Source organism: Apteryx rowi, unplaced genomic scaffold (assembly GCF_003343035.1).
Source record: "Apteryx rowi isolate R43461 unplaced genomic scaffold, aptRow1 scaffold_15, whole genome shotgun sequence".
In the NCBI taxonomy this organism is placed as follows: Eukaryota; Metazoa; Chordata; class Aves; order Apterygiformes; family Apterygidae; genus Apteryx; species Apteryx rowi.
This window is the reverse complement of record NW_020447752.1, coordinates 1,042,163-1,062,202: the sequence shown is the minus strand read 5'-3', so window position 1 is coordinate 1,062,202 and position 20,040 is coordinate 1,042,163. Positions and strand designations below refer to the sequence as shown.

The 20,040-nt window shown below is 41.8% G+C and overlaps 2 protein-coding genes across 3 annotated transcripts in view; one reads left to right on the top strand and one right to left on the bottom strand.

Annotated features, from left to right (window-relative positions):
• Window positions 1-8,075, top strand: part of ANAPC7 (anaphase promoting complex subunit 7) — a 20,653-nt gene extending 12,578 nt beyond the window's left edge. For both annotated transcript variants that reach the window (XM_026058858.1, XM_026058856.1), the window contains 2 exons: window positions 28-94; window positions 6,999-8,075. The gene's annotated coding sequence lies outside the window, so the exon portion shown is untranslated. The remainder of the gene's footprint in view (window positions 1-27; window positions 95-6,998) is intronic.
• A 4,896-nt stretch (window positions 8,076-12,971) lies between these two features.
• ATP2A2 (ATPase sarcoplasmic/endoplasmic reticulum Ca2+ transporting 2) overlaps window positions 12,972-20,040 on the bottom strand; it is a 44,640-nt gene continuing 37,571 nt past the window's right edge. The window contains exons 14-20 of the mRNA XM_026058855.1: window positions 18,821-19,156; window positions 18,349-18,569; window positions 17,824-18,026; window positions 16,471-16,556; window positions 15,933-16,066; window positions 14,764-14,881; window positions 12,972-14,652 (exon numbers count right to left, since the gene is read on the bottom strand). Coding sequence (XP_025914640.1) covers window positions 14,383-14,652; window positions 14,764-14,881; window positions 15,933-16,066; window positions 16,471-16,556; window positions 17,824-18,026; window positions 18,349-18,569; window positions 18,821-19,156 — 1,368 coding nt within the window. The 3' untranslated portion in view covers window positions 12,972-14,382. The remainder of the gene's footprint in view (window positions 14,653-14,763; window positions 14,882-15,932; window positions 16,067-16,470; window positions 16,557-17,823; window positions 18,027-18,348; window positions 18,570-18,820; window positions 19,157-20,040) is intronic.

The following is a 20,040-nucleotide window of genomic DNA, read 5'->3' as shown; positions in this document are numbered from 1 at the left end:
TGTTGGTTTTTTTTTTTTTTTTTGTAGTGATTCTTGCAGCCGTGCTTTTCAGGAGCTCAGTGATACAGAAACTGAGCCATCAAGGGCAGAAGCAGTGAGTATTTCTTTTTCAGCAATCCCTTCTTTCCTCGCTTAGATCTGAATTGTAAGGGAATGTAAAGGCTGTGTCTGTTGCTATAATTTCAGGTTACACAGGTATACCTTAGCCAATTACCTCCTAAAGACAAATTTAATTGTTGCATTCTCCAGGGGTCTTAAACCTAGTGGCCTTAGGTGGGCTTAAACTTAGTATAAGCCTATCATTTCAAATTAAATAGCTGTGAGCAGGGCTTAAAGTAGCATATTCTAGGTAATTATGTGTGTTCAGTCAGCACCATTAGATAAGTTGGCACAACTTTAAGTAGTACCCAGCTAAAGTCAGTTATACCACAGTTAATTTTGCTGTGCTTTCCTCATAGAAAGCATTCAGTGCAGGTAGGCAGAGTTATTCCCCTAACAGTTACCTTCCTGTACTACCTGTTTTGCCAGGGTAACAGTTTGAAAAGTAATCCTGTGAACCAATTCCTGAACTTACCTGTCTCAAAAATATTCACATTCCTCTCCTCTCCTTCTGTTTATTTATTTATTTATTTTTGTTTGTTTGACTCAGCAAACCTTTTTACCAGGATATTTGTTAAGCTTTTGTCTGTTTGTTACCAAAAGGCTCCCGATTTCGGTGACATGTTCACTTTGCTGCCTTGCAAAAGGTAAAAAATGGGTTGATGTACGCTGAGGAGGAGATGGCTGGGAACTGTAAGGTTGTTGTTGAATTGCTGTGTTGGAGCTGTGGCCTAAGGCCTTGGGGATAATTAACATGTTTGTGACTCAGTCCAGTAGCCAGATCGTCGGAGGGAGCGGTAGCATGGTGGGAAGAATGCTGGTGTGGAAAAGGGGAGAAAAAGGCTAGTGCTGCCACTGCTGCAGTTCTAGGACCGGCAGATTCGTTGCAAGTTGGAGGCTAACCAAGGGGAGGCAGGGAGATTCCTAAGGCTGGATATTTGGGTGCAAAAAGAAAGAGGTATTCAAGTACAACCACAGCTCGGTAAAGAGTAAAAATTAAAAACGTTCATGTCGTGAATTCCAACCGTATAACAATTTCCCCATTCCATTTCTCTTCTCAGACTAAGTAAAACAAAGCTGTTCGACTGGTTTGTATCTACCCCGCTGACAACAACAGAATGGAAAGAATAACTAATCTGTGCATTTTCACTTGCTGTTTTGAGCCTTCCACTTATGTTGCTAACATTAATGTTAATTGTTTAGTGCTCTGTATGGAATGTGCAAGGGAAGTTTTCACTGTGGTTGGTCACTGAGAGATGTTTACACTGTTAAATCCTCCATTTAAAATAGCTTCCCAGCTTTGAACAAGCTCTCAAGAGAGGCCAAGGACTTTATAAGTTTGGAGATCAGATCCCTTTTCCTTCTTTCTCTCTGTCATCCTATCAAAATATTGATGCCTGTAAGCACAGTGATGGTTTTGGGAGCTACCCATAGAAGTACAGTATCTGACATAGGAATTTTAAAAAAGATTGAATTTGCCACATCTGTCCTTTTAGCAGACAGTACCATTTCTTAAAGACAGCGGATGACGCTTACTGAGATGGCTCTGCTGCAGTGTGCCCTGCCTGCAGTATGTTTGAGCAGCGTGTGGCATGCCAGGAAACAACGATCTTCCCTTCGGAGAAGCTGCCTTTGAAAACCTGAACTGTCTTTTTCTTCCAACTTGCCAGCTACGTGTCACAGAGCGCCGTGAGCCTCAGAATGCGTGTCGAGAGGAAAAAGGGGGGAAAGTACCATGTCCCGAGACTTGGGCTTGATCTAACTTCTAAAATATTTACAAAGAACAAAAAGTCCAGTTACATTGCAGTTGCCTGCCGGGGAGGCAGCAGCACGCTTTGCCTAGCTGACGGGGGCTGGTGATTTGGACCGCTTCCCGGCTGGGATCCCTGGGCTGGGATTTTAGCAGTTGGGAGAAGTGAGATACTTACTTTGGCAGTTGATCCAAGAACTTGGGTTGACACTGGCAGCACAAAAGGCCTGTTCCTGTGTTTGCTGGGGAGACGGTACATTACTTTGTGCATAGCTGTAAAGGCCATCAAGATACCAGCTCTTTCCCTGAAATATTTATTAGATTTTTTGTTGTTGCTCCTGCTTTTTTCCTGGTGTTTGGTGTATAATATTTTGTATTTTTTCTTGACATGGTTTGGTATGGTTTGATGAGTTGAAGCTGGTAACTTGGCTTTGTCTTGCTGGAATCCTAAGTAGTTTTCCAGTAAACTTAAGCATGATGACATCAGCAGAGCAAGGAAGAACAATCCGCAGATACGAATCTTCCTTACGCTGGTCTGTGTAAGCTGCAGCCCATGTGGTGCTGGAGATAAATGTTTGTAAAGCCGGTTTGTCGGGAAGCCAGTAAGAAATTGCAGTGCAGTCTATGATTGAGGAGCTTTTTTGCCTTGCAAAACTTGATGGGGTCCTAGTTAGCCAATGTCCATGTTGTCAGACTGAGTGGGAAGATAACGTACCCTAAGTTTGTTTTGTTTTCCTGCTTTGGTCCATAGTGAGGGTAAGAAAGGGGCAGTGTTCCTACGGACCGAGTTGTCTCTGTGGATCCAGTAGTTCCTTGTGGCCATCCAGGTCACTTCAGAGCTTGTTCAAAGCGCGCACATTAATGCCTTCTGCTAGCTCAGACGTCTCATTTGCTGACGTATCTGTTTAACTAATGAGGGGAAAGTTTGTCATTACTCTGAAAAATAATAATTCTCATAGTAGCGTAAGTTCTAGCTAACCTGGAATAACTGCTGGATTCTGGCTTTGCTGCTGACTGTTACAGGAGGAGGAACAGTGCATGGAGACAGACTTTAACCTTTCCTCAGCTCACCAGCACAGCTTTTAATGGGTGCGAGAGAAGGTGGCTCCAGCCAACCTTTCCGCCTCTGTTCTGCAGAGGATAATGTCACACTGAAACTCGGCCAATTCGATAAGGCTGGAGGATTTTGTCAAGTGTTAACTCTCCTCACTGAAATACTGGGCTCTAAGAAGTTTTGAGGACCTTGCACCTAGTAACACTCAGGCTCTAGAAATATTTGAGTTTTTGCAAAAGAGGTTTAACCCTTCCTGTGCTGTGCTTTGATTTCTGCTTTTGTTTCTTCCTCCTCCATTGCCTGGAAAGGGCGAATGGGAAACGGGGTCAGTTTAATCTCCTTTGGTGCTGTGATTTACTAACTATGCCATAGAAGCAGAAAGTAGATGCTCTTGTGGTTTAGGTTCCACACGCTCATTAGACAGTTCTCTACCCCAGTGGGCTTAGGGAAGAGCTAAATGTGGTGCTATTCTCACCCAGGCAGCTCTGGGTATATGAAGAAAAGCAACTTCAGGTGTTTGAGCAATTTCTGAGAAGAAAAGAGAAGATTCCCAGGGGGAGGCTGTGCTCTGGGGTCAGTGTCATCTTGAAAAAGGCATTTTCCAGAACTTCAGTTTTAAATGCTTGAGTTTGACTTCAACCCCTTTACTACCTCTGTCCGTAAACGCAGACTATGGGAATGCCTTATTCCCCGCTACTGCAGCCAACCGCCAGCAGCGCTCGCCGCTTTCTTTGGCGTAGTCATGTGTGTTGATGTGGATCTAGTGTTGCGGAGTGGGCACGTTCCCTCTTTAGGCTAGTTTTGGCATGTTACTTATAGCTTTTTGCTGTTTTATTGCAGAATCTGATTGACACAATGCTGGGATGTAGGTGGACATTTCTGCAATGTTTTGGGAGGTTTGGAATTCTGTAAGCCAGAGAACTTGTTAAAACAGGTTCTGGATGCTTTGGAAACGGCCTTGCTTTTTGACAGCTGTGGCTTGTGTGCATTGTCTCACTGATTGGAGATTGAGCCTAAACTGTAGCAATTTCTTTCTGTTTTTTTTTTTTTTTTTTCTCTTTGAAAGGTTTGGGAGTTGTGTGCAAGAGGAGCCTGGCCTTTGGAAAGCAGCCGGTACGTTCCGGTTGAGGTTGAGATCTCCAGCTCTGGCCTGCTGTCTTGTGAGCGTGGCTAGGTGTCTGCAGTCTGGATTCTGGTGTTAACAGCTCGCTGTAGGTACAAAGCCTCCCAGAGGGATGTCCAAGAAGCAGCTGCCTGCGCCCACAAACCAGAGGCTTTGATTTTTATAGTAGTAGGATTTAGCACCTCTAACTTGCATCCTGAGGTAAACTGTACCCACAACAAGGCAGCCCCTGTAAAACAGGCCTAAAATAGCCAGTTGCAATATAGTGAGGCAAGGAATATCTGGCAAAGCTGGAAAGCTAAAGAGTTTCACCAGGAATAGGATCTGCTGTTGGCAAGGCAGCCAAGAGTCACCTGGGCTGCAGGCGGTGAGTGACTTTATTCCAAGGGAGTCTGATCTTCCAAGGAGGGACTGGACACACGTTTGGGTGAGTTAAAGGCTGGTGGGAGCTCACCTGCCTGCCTGCGTTGTGCCTGGTGAAGGTCCAGCATGCCTAGGCCAAAGGTCTGCATTGGCGCTCAAGTCCTGCGGGAGGGCAGTGACAAGAGAAAGTTCTTTACAGTTCACGAAATCTGTCTGGGTTGTCCTGCCTCGCTGAACGCGGGGCAGGAACGCGCGCGAGATCAAAACGCTCGACGTGCGGCGATCGCAGTGCGCTGGAGCTGTGCGACTCCGTTACGAATGCGTGAGCTGGTTGCAGCCTGATTGTTGGCCTCAGATGTTATCTTACCCTGTAGTAAAGCAATGTTCTCTGCCTGCCTCTGTAGGAAAAACTGACTCTGCCACCTGCCTAAATAGCACTGGGTTTATAGCAGCCTGGGCTTGTCAGGTTTGGTGTTTTTGTTGTTTCTGGACTTTATTTTAATTTATTACGGTAGCCTCTCTGCTGCCAAGAAGCTGAACTGGACACGCAAAGCTGACCTCGTTCGGAGCTGCGCTCTGCGTTTGTAGGGACACAAATGATCCCTTTGGTTCCTGGTGAACTGCGTGTGTGCGATGGGGAACTCGCACTGCGTGTGCTGAACGCTCCTGCCTCTCAGCTGCTTTTCTTCTTCTCCTGATGCTGCAAACGTTAAATTGGCACAAGTCCTTCCCTTTGCCATCCCTGAAGAGCAAGACTAGGAAATTTTACCTCTCTTTTCTTGCACAAAGTTGGTGGTATCAGCAAAATCCTTTCTTTGGATTACGTGCATAAGTCAGCACTATCCCCAAAGAACTAACTGAAGGGCAGGTTGCTAGGTGCTCTCATGGCACTGCCTGTTCCCTTCGAGCTGCTCCAGGAGGGGGAAGAGGATAACTCTTACTCTAATAGATTTGGTTCCTGGTGTCTTTATTTAAACAAATGGCAGAGGAGTTGACCTTATTAGGGAAATAGCCCGAGTCTACTAAACTAACGTCAGAAGGCTGTTGTGCGCTTCTGAGAACGGTGACTGATGATTACTGGCAAGGTGGTTTGGGTTTGAACTAGCATCTCGAGGAGAAGAGTCTCCTAAGTCCTCTTCTTAATCGTCTGAGGCGGTGCAGCCCCCCCATGGCCTTTTCACTCGCCTACGGGCAGGCGAGGGAGGACGAGCTTGTGGAGGCGTCGTGCGTGCCGCAGTGCCAGGCAGCACTGCGCCGGGCCGGGTCGGTGTGCAGCATGTGGGTGCTCTGCTGCAGGCTGCTAAAATAGATCACAGCGCTCTTCTCCGAGGTGAACTTGCAGGGTCTCTTCAGCAGGCTTGGAGGTGACCTACATTTTTCGTGTCACCTCCTGGCTGCCAGGCTTGACTGCCCCGCTTACCTGAGCTGCCTTTTCGGGCAGGCGTCCTGCTGTATGGAAGCTGCAGAGCCTCTGGGCGCAGCTGCAGTTGGCCAGTTCTGCTGCTGCCGTGACCGACAGCAGCACCCTGAGCACATGGCCACGATCGGATTTGCCCCCACACTAGTTATTGGGTGACTTTGTTTTTAGGGCTAAATACTGCAGCAGCAGCCATGTGCTGGATTACTGGCAAGACCATGGTGGGGAATGTGCAGCTGGAGTATGAACGGGGCCAGGATTAGGTGGTGCTGTGATAGATTTTGGTTGGTTGGTTTAGAGTAACTAAATAGATAGGGATGAAATATTTTAGAAAAACTCTTCAGGTGCAGTGGCAGTGCAGATTGCTACTTCTTTCTTCTGCTTCTTCTATGGCCCCATCCTGGGAATTTTCAAGATGCTGGTTTTCCTAGTCGAGTCTGTGAAACGCATTTGCTATCTATCATCTCCTCTCCTGTATGCACTTCCTATTTCTCATCCACCCTCCCTGGGGTGAACGTGGCTTCCAATCTCGTACAATAAGATTCACCTCAATGAAACATGTTTGAGGCTGTTTTGTGCCCTCTGTATTCGGCGTTTGGTCCAAGATGCCTGTAAAGCCTATTAACAGGGTTGGCTATACCCAACAGTTTCTCTCCTCGGTGATGGTCTGAGTGAGCCCGTTTGTTCACGCAGTGCTTCAGCGCCAGGGCTTTGCCGTGAGGAAGGCGGAGGGGGCTGAAGCCGTTTAGATAAAGCATCTCTGACCACATACTGTTGCGCTGAGTACCCAGAAACCCACTAAGCTGCTCCAACTGTTCGTCCTATGGCTGTATTCCAAAAGTACTGCTTGCCGTTCAGTTGGGTGACTAATTATGCGTTAAGCTTGCAGATGATAATGATTAAAAAAATGTTTAAAAGCAAGCTAGGAGTTTGGTCTTAGTTAAGATCAATACCAGCAGTGCAGCCTGCACACTAACGCTGTTTCCCGAGTCAGGCCCTCCTGTGCCCACTCAGCTCTGCGTTGGTACCAGTGGTGTTGACAAAGTGTTTACACAAGTAGAAGAAGGGCCACCAGCGGAGTAACTTTTACAGCGATGCTTTGGTGCTACGTGGGAGCATGTATTTCTGAGAAGTCTATCTTCCAGCAGCCTTATTTGCGAAAGGAATGAGCCTCATTTTCTGTTTTCCACAGGTCTCAGCAAGGGCTGAAGTGTTACTGTGGCACTTTCTACCAAAGTGTTTCGAACAAATGATGATGTGTAAAGCAGGATGGGAGGCTTGCCACTGCCGCCTGCTGTTAATGGTACTGTCAGTAAGGGGACGGCTTGGAAGATTATTTGGTGACAGTGTTGTGTGCTCTGAAGAGTCTATAAATAAGGTGGGGGAAAGAGCTGCAGTTGTAGATAAAAGCCAAGTGCTGAACTAGGTTCTGACAGCTGCAGCCCAGAGGTTAGGAGCAGAGCTCAGCTTGCCTAGAACAACACTACCATAGTAGGAAGCAGCCACAAGAAGATAGTTCAGGCTTAACTATTAACGTATCCTCAACTCTCCAGCATCCTCTAGGAAAGCAGAAATGATGGCATTTTACTGCAGTATTTTTAAACTTCATGCTGTTGTGTTCGAAGCATCTGAAACACTTCACCTAATTGAGTAATAGCATTTGCTAGCAGTGTGCTGGTATTGTGAGCTAGAGTTTAAAAGGCCTTACATTTAATTAAAAACTTGTTACTAAAGTTGGTTGAAGTTGCATATTCAGAGAAGGTCTCCTTGTACCCTTGTCCTCATCATCTTACTCCAAACAAAAGTCAGTTTAGGAGCTTTGGAAAAGACCATTATGTGATGCTTGGGGAGAACTTAGCTTTTACATCTGCAGTGCTTCCATCTTGCATAACATTTAACAAGGCTCCTTACTCCATGAATTTATTGCAAGAGTTGCATTGCTGTGGAGTACTTGATGGTGGAATAACCTGCATTTTGAGCAACAGAGGAAGTAAACCATGACTAACAAAAGCACACGTAGCAAATATACATGGTTAATCTTCCTTTTGCCTATGAAACAGGGAGGAGACAGCAGCTACTTAGGGCTGGGGCAATTTAGAAAATAGAAGAGGACAAAAAATAAAGATGTAGTTGGGAAAGAAATGTTTATTTTAAGTTTCTCAGAGGGATTTTACAAACAATGGAGCATTTTAAAAAAATTGAGTGATCAAAGTACTTGACAGTGTCCCTTAAACACACACACAAGCCCCTGGACAGAGGAAAAAAAAAACAAAAAACAAAAAAATCACACCAGCGAGGAGGTCAATACTGCCGGAAGAGCAGCTGGCATCTGCATAGTTCTAGTAGGAAAGACTGCAATGCTGTTGGTGCTAGTTAAGTGTCATCCTGGCCTTAATATAAGATAGCGTTGAAGAATGTACATATGTACCTGCAGAAAACAAAGTGCATAAAATAACACGCAAAACATGTATTGTAGAATAAATTTATTTACCTGATACAAATGAAACTAGGTGTGATGCTTGTTACTGTCAGCATGTAAATAGACAATTGATCTTATTTACAACTTCTAAAGGTCATACATGCAGTTGTGGTAACCGGCTAAGTTGGTTGTTGCGTTTTAGATAAATGCATCACAACATTTTGTATTGCACCAACATCTGTCTTACTGCCTAAATTTAAATAAGTTACATTACAGTGCAAAATAGGTTGATTTGCACACATGATAAAAAATCTGAAGTTATGAACTGGAGGTTTACAGTTTAACGTTCAACATTTGTAATTTTTTTCAATGAATTTTATAAATAGGATAGCATTGTACATAAGCTGTTATATAGAAGTATGTTTGGATGATACAATACAGAGAAAGATTTGTCTACAACTGAAGGCATGCATTATTTCGATATTGTACATTTTATAAACTGACATTTTACATACAGAAATATGGAAAATTGGCTGACAGCTCCGCAATTCTTGTTCAAGGATAAACTCTTCTCCATGCAGCAAAGAAACCAAACTTCCCTGGAGAGAGTTTCCAATTCCGTAAGCTATATTGCACATCTGTACATCTGTATAATGAAGTCCTAATGGTACCACACATTTCTTCCACAGAGAACACAATGAGTTTTGTTTTAGGGAAAGCAAAGAATTTTTATACATGATACATGCAGAAGTTTTGGTAGATGTGTTGCTAAAAACACATGCACGCAACAAAACAACCTTACATTTCTGCAAAATTGTTTAGGAAGCGATTACTCCAGTATTGCTGAAAAGGAAAGAAAGAAAAGGCATCAGTTAATGAAAGGATGAATGCTAAGTATCATTATAAAAGCAAGACTAAGATCAACAGTGACAGAAGAAAGAATGTTAAGTTTGATTTTGATAACTGATTGTTCTGTCATTGAAGGGACACTCTCAGGTTACTTTATTTTTGAAGCCTAGACCACTTTGAATTAAGTCTCAGCTCTTCTGAACTCAGCAGAGCTCTCAAGATCAGCAAAGCCAGCATTTCCTACAGAATACCGCACGTGGGAAGAAAAATTAAGATAGGTTTAGATAGTTTTTGCATGTCTCAGCCTGCTTAGTGGCAATAGACAAATCTCACTTTGCTTAATTGTAATTTTTACTTTCAAGTTTTCATACTACAAAGTTTGAGCTCAAATTAAGAGCTTTTTCTAATCAAGGCATTATATTGTAAGTTTGGCCCTAAAGTGACCTAAAAATGTCCCCTTTTCCAAGTTATGCAGCTCATTCTGGGAAGCAGTAGGAAAGCTTTGAAGAAGTCATTAAACTACACAGATTAATGCATAGGCAAAGGGCAGAGTACAACATGATCAAACTATTACTGTAGCATAAGGTTAGCCTTGCGTTTAGGAGAGAACAGTGTACTCTGATTCCCTAGAACTTGATGTTGGCTCTTCAAAACACTGCTTCAGCACTAGAAAATGTAGGCTCTCCTGCTAAGATTTGAGAATGCATAATATTAATGTAATTAAAGATGTAATTAGCAGAGATTAGGGAAACAATTAATGGTCAGGAGTGCAAAAAAGTAAACAAGACAGGTGCAAGAGACAGACAACTTTATCAGTTTTACCTCCCTTCATCTCAGCAAATTCAACCATCTTTCCTGTTTAAGCTGTTCACCGTTTATAGTCTACGCATCAGCTGTGTTCTTGGAACGACAGGACTGCTGTACTGCATTTTATCATCAGATTAAAAACTCATTTTCTTACCATTAGCCTTCTCTGCCATGGCCTCCCTACAAACATTCGCCTTGTAGCATTTTGACAGAATGGTGTGCATTTTTTTTGCAGCATCTTTCATACTGTTTCCTAAAGTATTATTTCAAATCAGTATGAACTACTTCTCTTGCCTGCACCCAAGCACTAAAGAGCAGCTCGCTGTGTAGCTTACAAGCAGTACTTCGACTCGCATTTGAGAGAAGAGAGGGCCGAAGGGCACTGGAAGATAGAAGCCCTTGTCTGAGGGTTTCTGACATATGACTGCAGTTGCCTGACCATTTTCTTTGCTCCGATTTGGACCAGCCCACAGAACAGTTAGTTCAGGAGGACCTGCCGTCACACCAAAACCCGGTTTTCCCAGCATAAGCTTTACAAAAGTTGTTTGTTACCCAGCTTACATGACTGATATCAATCTTATGTACCTCTCTGTGACTACAGCATAAGTAGCAAGATGTTAGGCTACTAATGAATCCAGAAGACAGCAGAGAGGGGAAAGGTCACTGAAATGGCAGCAAAGGGAAACAAAAGGTATGGACCTATTTTCTAAAGACTGGGTGCAGGAGATAAATCTAGTTAAGTTTGAGTTGCTGCTACCTAAAATAAGTGCTTGTGTTACTATGTCCATAGGACAAACACATTAAAATAGATTCCTCTGAGTGAATGTATTGCAGTATGTATTAATTTCCCCCCTGTAAGCAGCTGGGGGTTTCTCTTTGCCAGTTCAGGAGTTCCATTTCTATCTCCAGTCGACTCTGGTACTGTGAGGAGGCTGGAGAGAAAAACATGCAGGAAACAGAAAAACTACTATGTGAGAGTTTCAACTTTGAGACTGGCAAATAAGTCTTCTAAAGTGAAGAGTCATCTCTTCATGACTTCTCTAGATGAAAGGACCGATAGCTTAAAAAAAGTGGTAGAATCTACACAATTAAGAGATAAGCATTTTAGTTAACACATTCTTTTCTTACAGTGCCTCCCCAGCCTCGCACTCTGTTTCTAGCTTGGCAGTTAAGAAGCCCAGCCATTAGCTGCCCTATGCTAGTCTGACAACAGAGGTACACTTGAGCAGCCTCCCCCAGACTGCTCATTTGGAGAAAGGTTAAGGCTGGATCCTCAGCACTTCAGCTCCAGGGTCACCCGAAAGCTCACAGCAGACAGCTGTTTGAGGACAGGTTGCTTGACTGACCCAGGAGGAAGCTCCTGGTAGGTCTTAACATTTGGCCAGTCCAGACCACGTTAAGTTGACATCTATCATGTAGTGGCAACATTTGGAAAACAGAAATACTTGAGGTAGAGTGAAAGGCAAGTAAGTGCTGATCGTATGGGACCTTATTGCTCCAATTCAACCCAAGAATCTGGACAGCAAGACTGGTAGAAATACAAGGAAAAAAAAAAGGGGGGGGGGATTAGGATGGCTATACAACCTGATTTCTTGGGCTCTTTAGGAGCATTCTATAAAACCAGGCTCCTGAAGTTACAGAACAGTCAGTAAGGGAAGAATACCACCCCATTTACCCAGCCATCTAGCTTTGAAAGTTAAAACTCTAAGAAACAAAAGGCCCTAATGAGTACCCTAAGACATCTTATACGAGTGAGCTCTCAGATGTCAGTATTTAAATCCATGTCACTTAAAACCGCAAGATTTGTCTTCAACATTTAGATCTGAGTGTGCTGGACAGAGATCCTACAAGTGATACGGTGCTCTACCAGTCTAGAGGTATACGTGTAACCTGTGTTCTAAGATTGAGTAGCTGTCCCTATCCTGGAAAGGGTTTGGCCACAAAGTTGGGAGCACATAGAACTAACTTCCTAATAATTAATTCCAACAAATAAGAATAATGCACTTGTATTCATTTTGTTCTCAGGGAATCCTAAAAATCACATGACATACTAGTTTCCCATTTCAAGAAACAAAGACAGTCTCATATTGCTTATTTAATAAGCATCTGACTGGTGCAGGCCATTGGTTTTATGGTGTACAAAACCTCCAGCTCAGCAAAGACAGGTTCCTCCATGCTAAATAGGGCATTCAGCAGGAGCTAAATGCCTACAGTTCTGCAGCACACCTATCAGATCATTAGATCCAGCTACTCTACCCGAGTCACTTCAGCATCAATTGAAACAAGCCAACTAAATGCCAACTTTGCCAATGTAACATCTATATAAATAGTGAGCATTCACCACACAGTGGAATTTCAAATAGGGTTTGTGTATTTTGAGCTTAGCACCTATATTTGAAAGCTTGAAACCTAGAGAATTATCTGTGCTCACTGGATTCCAGCTGGCACCAACAGAACATACCTCTTAACTATCATTTTCCTCTGAGAAATCAAAAAGCTGGCTGAATTTGGTTATTAAAAGCAGATTTAGCGCCAGTGCAAGATAACACAGCACCTGCTACTCTACAAAGACATACTGACCTGAGTACAATTTACAAGGACTAACCCTGTTAAGTCAAGCCTGTTCTTTTGTGTTTTCATATGACCACTATATAAAGTGTTTCCGTTCACTGGAACCAGTAAGTTGTTTTGCACAAAGGAGCGCTCGCATTTTGAGCGGTGCAGATACCAGAACACAGAGAAAGGCAGTCTGCTCAGAGGGGCATCCCATATTCCAAAGGGGGGAAAAAACATCAGAATAAATCAACACCTGACCACCAGTACCAGAGTGGTTTAGATACTAAACACTCATATGAACAGCTGTCACTGTCTTAAGTTACATATTCGTCCAATTTTATCTCAAACTTAAGACCAAAAGCTGTGAGATCTTGGGGCACTAAGGCTCCTGAGTGCTATAAAGTGAGACCTAAAATACACTACAATAAAAGCGCTTTACCTTCAGAATCAGTAATTTGTTCACACTACAAAACAGAGTCTAAAGTGGTGATAATAATGTAGCACAGCAGAGTTTGACAAAACACAGCATGGGAATGAAGGAAATTACTATTTATTCTTTGACATGTATACAGCATATGCTATTTTACAGCAAGTCACCACTGGCATGGTGAAATGGAAGAGAAATACTCACTTTAGTCGATGAAAGTTGGAAGGCATTGGAGAAAAACACCACAGTTAGGACTGTTAATGACTTACACATTGTTGATACAGGACTGAATTTGAAAACATGCTTTAACATTTATCGTAATAATGAAGGTGGTTAGTGCCACATTAAAATAAAAATAGTTCTATACAATATGTTCAATTTGGTCATGTGCTATTTACAGATTTTACAAAAAACACACACGAGCTTGTTACTTCAAGTCAGGCTAACAACAGGCCAGCAGAGTAACTCCATGTATACAACTGATCATTAGTGCCCTAAGTGTAGGAAATCCAATTTCTAGCTATGCAGTGCAAGTTATTTTTCCAGGTCTGATTACAAAAGTTTTGATCTTTAAGGGGGGAAAAAAACAACAAAAAACAAACCAAACAAAAGCAACACAAAGAAGAGATCTGACATATGTAAATAAGGTATTAAAACTCAACTTAAATCCTCTTTTGGAATTCAAACAGGTTGTGTTGGTAAAAAGGCTCGTTTTTGATTTTAGTAGACTGAAGTAGCCCTCCCTATCCCTGCATAATGGGCAACACTGGCAAAACAAGGTCTGTTACAATAAAATACAATAGACACTTAAATAAATAATCTTTAAAAAAAAACACCTATGCATGTTGAGAGTATGGAAGAACCCAGCAGGCTGCACCTGGAATGGTATTTTCTGCACGAGCAAGATTAGGCATACCTCATACAGAAACTGCTGTAAACAAGGACAGTCAAGAACTGAAAGTGAGGGAGCAGGAAGAGGGGCAAACCAAGAAGAAATCCTGACTGAGGTAGCAGTACTCTCTACCCAGTGCAGAAAGTTCGGCTTATGAGTAAAACCTGACTGTATGACAAATTAAGTTTGGATGATCATGCAGAAGACAAACAGTTACATGCTTTTTTAGTTTTAGACAACATACATTCATTCCCTAAAATCTGCTGCCAATTTAGTTTGATAGTGTCCGCTGGCTCAAAAAAATTTTTTTTTTTTTTTTTTTTACAGGATGAATAGACTATTGAACAGAACACTGTACATGCTTTTCATCTACAAAAAAATATTTGCATAAAATAGTGTTAGTTCTCTGTACATGTCAATGGACACTTTAACTGTGTATAAAAGAGGAATATATTGCCCCCACTGAAGTCAGAAAAAGCAAAAAAACAAAATCTAGAGTATGAAACCTCCATCACCGGCAAATATGTTCATGTGAAAATTCAGCAGAAATAGACAGTTGCTCTAAACAATAAAAAAATTGATTAAGTTAAACTTTTTCTTTGAATGTAAAACTGTCACCATGTCAGTCAAGACCAGAACATATCACTAAAGTTAGTGTCTGTGCTGTAAAGCCAGATAACCAGGGGCATAGTAATGAACACAAACGGCCAGGAGACTCCTTCGGTGCATGCTGACAAAGAACACGGTTTGGTGGCAGGCCGCACACTATCTTTACCAGGTTCCAGGTAGTTACGGGCCACATATTTAAGTGTTTCGTCCAGCAGAATGACAGGTAGTGAGATTTTCAACACCATCAGCCATTGCGTCACATTCAGAGGTGTGATCTGGAAGATGATCTGAAAGAAAAGCCAAGCGTTACATCTTTTCTTCCCCCTCCATCCCTTGCCTTAAGCTCCAGCAAGTTTTTGCTCTAAGTTTAGAGATACATATAAGATACATGCACTTACTGGCAGTGGTTCCACATAAAGGATAAGGAAGTGGAGTGACATGGACAAGCAAATAGCGCCCACCAGCCAGATATTTTCCCATGGGGGCATCCTCATTAAGGACTGATTTTCTGATAAACTGCAACAGAAACATTGTACTCATAAGATTAATAGGAAGTTAATCAGAAAACTGGAAAGAAAGGCAGCATAGCAAGTCACAATTATCCCAGTCATGAATGAAAGGAAGATGCTGAGATGGGATCTAAATAGCTTGCAACTTTTCATCACCTTGAAGCTCTGCCTAGCAAAGGGATTGCAGTTCACATCAGTGTCTCTATTTATGAAAGCTTTGGTGCATTCTCCCCACTCCTGATCTAGTCTAGCTTCTCTGCTAAGACTCAAACATCCTCCCCACATGAGGGATAAGGGAATGATGGGTTTAACAGCTTAAGACAGAATCCTCCCCTGTGTATCAGATGTGTGGGGCCCTAGTGCCCCCCCCACTTCCCCTGAAGTTTACTTTTAGTCTGGATATACAAAGGGTCAAGTACTTGCACCTTTTTAATGCTTACTCTTTAAATCAATGCTCCACACATTCAATCTGCATTTAGGCTATTCTGCAGGAAAGGTTGAGAACCTGACTTTCAGATGTAGAACAGTATCTACGTAGGGCCACCACATACACTCATATTCAAAATTTATTTGTTTTTAAATTAACTGACCTCCAAGTTATTTGAGGAAATATACCCTTGACATTGTGCTATTTAGTGGTTTCCATTTATAATCTAATATTAACTGGCTGAATCCACACTCCCTTAGGGCAGGAAAAACTATTTTCCATGTCTTCAACATTCTTATTTTAGTTCTCCTTGATATCACTTCATACCAACATAAGAGGGATATAATCTGATTGATGAGGCTCAAATTAAAAATAATGGAAAATATTTCAGTTGCTCATGCTTAGTAAAATACCAGAATGAACTGGCAGACCTAAAAATATACCTTATGATAAGAGATCAAAAGTTATCTAGGAGAGTCATTTTGTTTGCACTACCAGGATTTAGAAAGGAAGTATGACTCATTATTATTCATTAGTTGAGCCATCCATGAACTAATAATCAAACTGCACAAGAGCTATGATTTTAGATAAACTAAGCAGAAGCTTTGATTTCCCATTTGGAGACGCTAACCTGTTGAGAGCGTTGCACATCTCTATAGTGACAAGAACAGAAAGAGCCATTGTCATGGGATATGGAGACTCAAAAACCACACAGTCGACTCCAGAGAAGTCTGGGTTGTCCTCTTTGCACTGCAGAAAATGGCTCTAGAACAGAGTAACGTGAACTCATTACTTCTACAGCTTGTTAAGTGTAAAATAGGCAATTATGAAGCAAACAGCTTTAAGAATAAGACTTTTCAATATGGCTCCTATAAAGCTGCGTTTAACTTTTGCCAGCTTCAGAAACATTCCTGTTAGTTGGTATAAAAATTTCTATAGATGACACCAGATGTCATCTATATATGGATGACCTAGTTCTTCAAATTATTTAGAAGCTCAGGTATCCCACCTTTGAGCTTTAATATAATATTAAGATTAAACAATCATGAATAAATTTTACGTTAACTAGTCTGGAAAAAAATAGCTACATTCATTTTACTCTAGCTACATTCATTTTAAGTAACAAGTATAAAAGGAGTATGTTTAAAAAAAAAAAACTGAGCAAATACCAGCTGATAAAAGGTAACTCTTGGACCACCATCAGCAGCGATAAACCACCATGCAGCAGCACCCACTGTAGCGGCTCCAACATAACCTTAAGGAAAACAAAGTGCTTTTTTCAGTGTTGTGAACTCTACGCAAGAAGAGACCTCACTTGCCACACTTGAACTTCTATCTCAAGAGCTCCAAGTACTGTAGAACAGGTTTTAATTTGACCATCGCCTGTGCAAAAAGCCTCTTCCAACAACTGCAAGTTAAATAACCAGTAGAATACTGTAGTGTTGCACAGAATCTGATATCTGTTTATGGAAGCAGACAACTGAAACTTAAGGCAAACAGGGGTTTCCCTACAGGTGATCAGCATGTGATTTTTTTTTTCCCCCCTCCCCTAGAACCCAATGTGTTTGTACTTACATTAATATTGTTTACTTCCAATTAAGTATAAGGCCTACAAAGGCAGTTGGAAAATTAAGGTGGCAACTTCTGGTGTGAAGGCAATGTTCGTTAAGCATCCCTGTAGATAGTCATTAACGCAGCTTTACTCTCCAAAGCTTAAATTTACACCCACTGATTTCAGAAATTGGTATTATTTTCCTGATCACACCAACTATCCTATAGTGCTTTTCTACTTGAGCATAAAAAAAAAAAATGACAGTTGTCATTTTCAGATTAAAAGTAGTTCTACGTATGAGCTCAATAGCTAATGTTAGTGCACACACTAACAGCTGGTCTCGGTTCTTTATTCCTGATCCCAGCACATGCTTCTCTTCCTCAGCCTCTCCTGAGGATCAGCGCGGGGACAAGCTAAGATTGTGGTCCTGCGCTCTGCACTGAGCGGGAAGTATTTCAGCCTGGAATGGGTCAAATGAGAAGTCGAGTCTACTGCCTCTTCCCGAGCAGAGGTAAGACTCAGGCTTAAGTTCACCTACTGCCAAAAGGCTTCTGTCCTGTGACGACTAACACTATCCAGTGTCAGACAGTTTTGGAGGGCTAATCCAATATGGCAGTTGTATTTCTAGTGGTTCCTTAGTTCTCAAAATCAAGAGATTCTGATGAAGTGTTAAGTGTCATAATGATGTTATGTAACTAGGGCTTTTGCTGCCTAGGCTGTTACCAATAGAAGAGTAATATCACTACTTTACCTATATGCACTAACTGCAAATACATGTATCAGAGCAAAAAGTGCTTATCAAAAAAAAGGGGGGAGGGTAATACCAATTCCATGGCACATCTATTTCTAGCTTTCAAGACTCAAACGTACAAGGAGATCAGACAAATTAGTTTCAAACAGGTCTCAAGAAAGTCTACATGCCTAAACTTGCTTAAAAATAGATAGATAAATAAAAAGCTATTCTACTTACATCCAATAGCTAGGTAACGGAAGAAGAGCCATCCACTGATCAGTGGCTCTTTTGGGTTGCGGGGAGGCTTATTCATGATATCAAGATCAGGAGGATTAAAGCCCAGAGCAGTAGCAGGGAGACCATCCGTCACAAGGTTTACCCATAACAGTTGGACAGGAATTAGAGCTTCAGGAAAACCCAGAGCAGCAGTCAAGAAGATACTATAAGAAAACCCACCAACCAATTATTCTTGTGCATGTAAGTCTTTTATATCTTTCATATCTCAAAACATAGAACCAGTTATATGTATCTAGCCATCTACTGAGGTAGAAAGTTATATGCAAGGCAATTCTCATCCTTTGCAGTACACTAAAATTCTCCTTTGAATACTACTAAGGCTACAAGTATATAGGCTTCTGTACAATCACAGTGAATAATCACTTGGAGAACTTTTTCCTTTTTTGGTGAGAAATACTGGAAATTAAAAAAAAAAAAAATCATCATCACTACTCTAGTGCAAAGAAAAGACCATCTTAAACCTACCAAACAACTTCTCCAACGTTGGAGGAGATCAGGTAACGGATGAATTGTTTCATGTTGTTATAAATTGCACGTCCTTCTTCCACAGCAGCTACAATAGTTGAGAAATTATCATCTGCTAAAACCATTTCAGAAGCAGTTTTAGCCACTGCAGTACCAGACCCCATAGCAATTCCAATTTCTGCTTTCTTCAGTGCAGGAGCATCATTGACACCATCACCAGTCTAAAACAAGAATTTGAAGTTGAAAAGACAAATATGGACACTTGCATGCAGGACTGGATAGGAATTTTACATTGGGTGTGGCATTTTGGATCTTTAAAATCAGCTAAGTGCACAACTATTCTGAGGCTTTGAGTTGAGGAAAAACAGTGGAAGAAGTGTTTTTCCAGAGAGAGACATCTGTCTGACATGGTATAACTTGTGCTTATACACAATGTCTATCTTTCAAACCAAGTAAAAGTTCAATTACTCACCATAGCTGTAATCTCGTCAAAAGACTGAAGAAACTCAACAATTTTAGACTTGTGGGAAGGTTCTACACGGGCAAAGCAACGAGCATGGTGGCAGGCATCTCTCTGGGCAGCTAGTGAGAGTTCATCAAATTCACGACCAGTGAAGGCTTTTGTAGAAACATCTTCATCTTCCACAAAGATACCGATCCGACGGCAAATGGCTACTGCTGTGCCCTTATTATCACCAGTAATCATAATAACTCTGATGCCAGCTTGTTTACACAGCTTTATAGATGAAGCTACTTCAGTTCTCGGAGGATCCAGCATACCCACACAACCAACAAAGGTCAAGTTGGTCTGAAACAAGATAGCACAGAGTTTTAGCACAAAATTCAGTAGCTTTTCATCTGAAATTCATAAAATAATCACTTTACTTGCATGCTAAATTTAAGTCTTAGCATAACAACATCTGTTTTTCCTTTCTCCCACAATATTCAGTGGTTCTACACTAAGTGATTAGACACAGAGGCCTGTTATTCCGCCATTTCGTCAAAACCAGCAGTTTATACTTGATATGCTTGTTCTTACTAAGACAGTTTTCATTCTGAAAGAGTTGCTTTAGAGGGGTTATCTGCTTCACCATACCAAGTCTTCACAGCACTTCAGCTCTGACACTTGATTCAGACAGCTAGAGAACAACTGAAAGGTCACAAGTTGGAGGTACGTTAACAGAGAAGGAAAGGTGGAATGCGTGGCACTGTCTGCACGAGAGGCATATGGAAGGAGACAGTCAATTCCCGAGGCATGACCACACTCCGAAATGGGATGGTACACTTTCAAATTTCTCTTCCTTCAGATACGCTCATTTTAATAGTTAAGAGGTGATCTAGTTGTCAGCCTTGCAATTCAACCTGCAAACAGTCAAGTCTCCCCCACTCCAGAATCGGTGCCAGGAGTAGAGCGTACAAAGCCAAAACTCCCATGTAACTATTGTCGTTTCCCTCCTCTAAATCCTAGATACAGATCTCATTGGAAAATTACAGAGTAGCTGAGAAGATAATCATGGACAGAGTTTTTGCAGCTGACAGTATGGAGGAGGGGAAGTGAGCTTGACCTTCAGAGTACAAACCGACAGTTATATTTCATCACAAAATCCCCAAAGTCTTGCAGTTGAGCAATGTCAAATTAGAAACCATTAAAGATGAAATTACAACACATTTTTTGTAAGATTTTTCAGAGTC